Raw genomic sequence first — 5,323 nt, forward strand, 5'->3', positions numbered from 1 at the left:
TAGCCTGGCCACCTCCTTCTCCAGCCTTCTGGAAAGAGTGAATTGTGTCCAGGGAACAGAAATCTCAGTAGTGCCTGAAAAACATTACATCGGGGAGGAATTTCCTGGTCGTTTCTCAATCCCTGGTCAATGTCCTAACCCTGGGGCCTGGAGCCCAGAATAGATCCCAGAGGCCACCCCCAGACAGCCTCTCAGACTGGTCAGCTGTGCCCCTCAGGTCTTGTCCTGGTGTGCTCCAGGGTGCGATGACTCAGTGATCCCCACAAGGGGCCAATGGGAGAGCTGGGGAAGGGAGAAGAGCAGAGACCAGTACGTGGGTCAGCGGCAGGTGGCTCAGGGATGGGACCATGAGAGGAAGCAGGGAGGGGAGGCAGAGGTAGACTGGGCTGCACTGCGCAGGGAAGTTGGAGGGAGCGGGCCAGAGAAGGGGAGAGGGAGGGGGGGGTGCCCTTTGGAACTGGCAGGGGGAGGGAAGGCGGGGCAGCAGGAGGAAATGAAAAAGCCCAGGCGAGCAGTCTAGATGAGAAGGGAGGAGGGAGGAGGAGGAGGAGGGAGGAGGGAGGAGGGAGGAGGGAGCGGGGAGGGAAGGAAGGAGAAGCTGACTCGCAGAGACCGGTACAGCCAGCAGAGCCGAGAGCAGGGCACAGAGGAGGGGACTGAGAGAGAAGGCAGGGGTGCGGTGAGGAGAGGGTAGAGGGCTGCTGGGGCGAGAGAGGGAGAGGCAGAGGGGGAGACCGGGTGGGCAAGGGGTAGGCAGAAAGGACAGAACTAGGGAGAAGGCAGGACGAAGGAGAGAGGAGAGGGGCAGACAGACGGACAGCCAGCCACACGCACAAGGAGACCTGGGGCTGGCCCATGCGGAGGGCGGTGGGCGTCTGAGTGGGCCTCAGGGCCCCCCCCCCCGGCCCCCCCCCCCCCGGCCCCCCCCCCCCGTGCCCCCCTCCCCGGGGACCGCTCTAGTCCAGGCCGCACCAGAGGTGAGGGGGATGGCCGACTCATGCAGGAACCTCACCTACGTGCGGGACTCGGTAGGCCCGGCCACCAGCACCCTGATGTTCGTGGCGGGCGTGGTGGGCAACGGGCTGGCCCTGGGCATCCTGGGGGCACGGCGGCGCTCACGCCCCTCGGCCTTCGCCGTGCTGGTGACCGGGCTGGCGGTCACCGACCTGCTGGGCACTTGCTTCCTGAGCCCGGCCGTGTTCGTGGCCTACGCCCGCAACAGCTCGCTGCTGGGCCTGGCCTGGGGCCGCCCGGCTTTGTGCGATGCCTTCGCCTTCGCCATGACTTTCTTTGGCCTGGCCTCCACGCTCATCCTCTCCGCCATGGCCGTGGAGCGCTGCCTGGCGCTCAGCCACCCCTACCTCTACGCTCAGCTGGACGGGCCGCGCTGCGCCCGCCTGGCCCTGCCCGCCGTCTACACCTTCTGCACCGTCTTCTGCTCGCTGCCCCTGCTGGGCCTGGGCCAACACCAGCAGTACTGCCCCGGCAGCTGGTGCTTCATCCGCATGCGCTCGGCGGAGCTGGGCGGCTGCGCCTTCTCGCTGGCTTACGCCAGCCTTGTGGCCCTGCTGGTGGCCGCCACCATCCTATGCAACAGCTCGGTCACCCTGAGCCTCTGCCGCATGTACCGCCAGCAGAGGCGCCACCAGGGCTCCCTGGTCCCCGGCCCCCGGGCAGGGGAGGACGAGGTGGACCACCTCATTCTGCTGGCCCTCATGACGGGCATCATGGCCGTGTGTTCCCTGCCCCTCACGGTGAGTCCCCTCTGCAGTTGGGGCGGGGCCGGGGGGGGCGGGGGTGGGGAAGGGGGGGAGGGCAGCACCCAGCTCCATCCTCCAGCGGGGGTGCCTAGTTCCCAGACCGGGGCGGGGGCACTGAAGCCCCAAGGGGTCAGAGGCTTTGGGCGCGGTCCGACAACTCCCAACTTTCTGGAGAGGTCTCTCCCCATTTGCTTCTGCTCCACTGGACTCCTCCTGAGCCCTTGGCTCCCCCCCTTTCGTATCTCCGGCACCCCCCCCAAACACACCCCAACCTTCCCGCACCCCTGTAATGGTAATAAGATCCACCAGTCCTAGAGCCCTTGTTCTGTGTCTGTGGTTTACAAATTCTCTCTCAGATCATCTTCAAATGACCTTAGGCACCCATTCCACAAGCACTTAGCAAGGAATGGACCCAAGTTCCTGTCCGGTCCCTATTTTTACAGATGGAGGGCGATGTGGCTTGTCTACGGTCACACAGAGCCAGGTCTGGACCTCAGGCTTGTCTGATTCCAGAGTCCGATTTCCCCACCTCCCGCCCCAGCACCACCCCCCCACCCCAACCTCTGTCAGGGACTCTCCGGGCCTTGCCCCTTTCGGGCAGAGCTAGTCATTGCCCCCCCCCAGTCATTGCCACCCCCCACCCCCGCCCTGTACTCTGGGCCTGGGACTCTCTTTCTGTAAATGCAAGGGCTGGTCGTCAAAGCTTTGGGGGGATTACGGATGACTCACAGGCTGGCAACGTGGAGAGACACAGCCCTAGCCCCAGGACTCACCCGCATGACCTCCGCTCTGTCCCTCTAGGCTAGTGGTTTCCGGGGGCTTTCTTTCCCTCTGCTCCCCGGATGCATCTCTCACTTACTTTTCATCTTATTTCCTGCCCCTGCTGAAGGGCACCCCTCCCTCATTCCTGCCAGTAAGCGCGTGGAAGGAGGGGAGCGAGGGTGGGGTGGGTGTGCGGTGGGGGTCAGAGGATTCCTGGGTGCTTCCTGACGCCCCCGCCCTGCCCCCAGATCCGAGGCTTCACGCAGGCCATCGCCCCGGACAGCAGTGAGATGGGGGACCTCCTTGCCTTCCGATTCAACGCCTTCAACCCCATCCTGGACCCCTGGGTCTTCATCCTTTTCCGCAAGGCTGTCTTCCAGAGGCTCAGGCTCTGGTTCTGCTGCCTGGGCCCCAGGCCTACCCACCGCGACTCGCAGACACCCCTCTCCCGGCCCGCCTCCGGGAGGAAGGACTCGAGGGCTCCCGCTGCTCTCGGGGGGAAGGAGGGGAACTGGGTACCTTTGTCAGCCTGGGGCGAGGAGCAGGGGGCACCCATGTCCCGGGCGCAGCGAGCTGGCAGTACCGTGGGAACGTCATCCAAAATGGGGTCCGCAGCCGCCTGCTCCCTCTGCTGACATCTGCTGCCCATGATCTCCTGCCCGGTCTTCTGGGAGCAGAAGCCTGAGGCTCAGGGGCACGGCTGCCGGGTGGACGAGCAGAGATGAGACCCTGGAGTCCTTGCCTGCTGGAATCTTGACCCCCCTGAATGCGGGGATGGGGGGCCATCAGCTGCTATTTCCCTGTTTCTCCTCCTCCAGGGTGGCCCCGACAGGCTCTGGGAGAGAAGGAGGGAGACAGGGAACGTTTATCCTGGAGCACAAAAAGAACACTTCTCTCAAAATAACCAGGGGCCCGGCCGGCCCAGTCTGGCCCTCGCTTGCCCATCCATCTCGCTGTCTAAATATTTAGAAGGGAGAAAACTTTCCCAGAAGCTTCTGTGCGCTCATGTCAGCTCTGGTTCGGGTTCTGGCTCTGACCCTCATCCATTCAGGGTGCCTTGCTGCCCACCCCAAGCTCCCCCAGGGGACAACCTGGCCTTCTCCCAGGCCACTCCAAAAGCCAGCCCCTCCCTGCCTCCTGGGAACCAGGGATTCTTGGACCAGCTCCCGGCCTCCCCTCACTCCTGATTTCCCATCAGACTTGGAAGCCCCCGCCCCCCCAAGGGGGGAGGCCGGAGGAAGGAGAGACTGCTGCATTGTAAGTAGCCTTGCTGGACGCGTGCCTGGGAATCCGCATGGCTTGGTGGGCTGCAAGATGTGGACCGTGGGGGCCCGGGGCGGGGTGTGTGGGGTGACCGGAGGACAAAGGCATGGGAGTTACGGATCCCAGGGACCCCTCCACCCACCCTGGGGGACACAGCCTGTCCCTGGATGAGAAGCTGTGGCTCATATACAAAGCCCGCCCTCACATCCTGTGTCCTCCAAGCCGTCGCAACAAGTTCATTCATTCGTTCAACAGCGAGGGGGCCCTGACTTGGCAGGTGTTGGAGATAACAGACCGGTCCCTGCCCTGCCCTGGACTCCGCTGGGGTGATTTCCAGCCTTCGGGCTTCTCCTGCCCTCAAGAGAGACCCAAGATCAAGGGTGCTTGGGACGGAGCTGACTAAGGAAGTGGTGTTTAGGGTAAACTGGAAAGCCCTTTTCTCCCTAACTGCACCCCCCCCCCCCCCGCCCAGTTCCCCTTATGCGGTTGCTCCAGGGTTGAAAGCACTTGATCCGGGGGTAAAAGCGTAAATGTGAACCTGGGGAAAGGACCAGTAGGGAGGCGTGGGCCTCTGGAGAGATAACGGCACCTCACATCAGTGAGTCTTGGGCCCTGCTGTCCTTGGAGCCTTTCCACAGAAGCTGGAAATCAAGGTCCAGAGAGGGTAATCGCCAGTCCTAGGTCACACAGCGAGGAGGAAGCACGGTCTGAGGGGGAAGCTGACCTTTCTGTCTCCAGAAGCCAGCTCCCTTGTTTGGCCAGTGGCTTTGCCTCTCTGTGCCTTGGCTTCCTTTGGTGCCGAAGGGCGATCATAATCTAGAATTCAGTTTACAGGGTGGTGCGGAGGATTAACTGATTCCCCCCTTGATAAGCAGCCGAGCACAGGCCCTGCCTAGAATAAAAACCACAAACATGTTACTGTTACTGCAATCCTGTCAGTTGCTGTTGTTGTCTGTGGCTAGCTGCGCAAATGTGGGCTGAAAAAAAGCAACATTTCGTTCCACTGGTCTTTGGACTGCTATGGTTCAAATCACGTTACAGAACAAGGGGGTGTCTGGGAGAGTTAAAAATTGGTCAGGATGACTGGTTTATTGGGTATGGGTTTCCTTTTGGGGTGATGCAAATGTTTTGGAACCCGATAGTGCTGAGGGTTGCATAACATCGTAAATGTACTAAGTGTCTCTGAATTGTTCATGTTCAAATGGTTAATTCTCTGTTATGGGTATTTTGCCACAATAAAAAAAAAGTAACACTAAAAAAAATTTGAGGGTGTTTAGAAACTTTTATGAGTCTTGCCAGAGTGACATACTGGTTGAATTTGGTAATGAAAAAGATTGACCTGTACAAAAACCCAAACAGGGCAAGAAACATAGGTGGAGTCCGGCCTTTGTCACCAAACCTGGCCCAGCTTCAGTGGGGACCGACCCAGAGGGCCCCCTCGGAGGGTGGTGGGGAAAGGATGGGGTAGGTGGAGGGGCCCCAGAGGGGCATTTGGGGCGGGAGGCCAGAGAACGGGGGGGGGGGGGGGGGGGGGGGGG

General features: G+C 61.4%; 1 protein-coding gene across 1 annotated transcript; it reads left to right on the forward strand.

Annotated features, from left to right (window-relative positions):
- The first annotated feature begins 589 nt into the window (after positions 1-589).
- Positions 590-5,033, forward strand: PTGIR (prostaglandin I2 receptor). The gene is made up of 2 exons (XM_025850043.2): positions 590-1,754; positions 2,771-5,033. Exons 1-2 carry the CDS (start codon positions 987-989, stop codon positions 3,155-3,157), a joined length of 1,155 nt encoding a protein of 384 aa, XP_025705828.1. The 5' UTR covers positions 590-986; the 3' UTR covers positions 3,158-5,033.
- Positions 5,034-5,323: the final 290 nt, after the last annotated feature.

This window comes from Callorhinus ursinus, unplaced genomic scaffold (genome assembly GCF_003265705.2).
Source record: "Callorhinus ursinus isolate GAN/ISIS: 27379988/994484 unplaced genomic scaffold, GSC_fseal_2.0 scaffold71, whole genome shotgun sequence".
NCBI classification, from domain to species: Eukaryota; Metazoa; Chordata; class Mammalia; order Carnivora; family Otariidae; genus Callorhinus; species Callorhinus ursinus.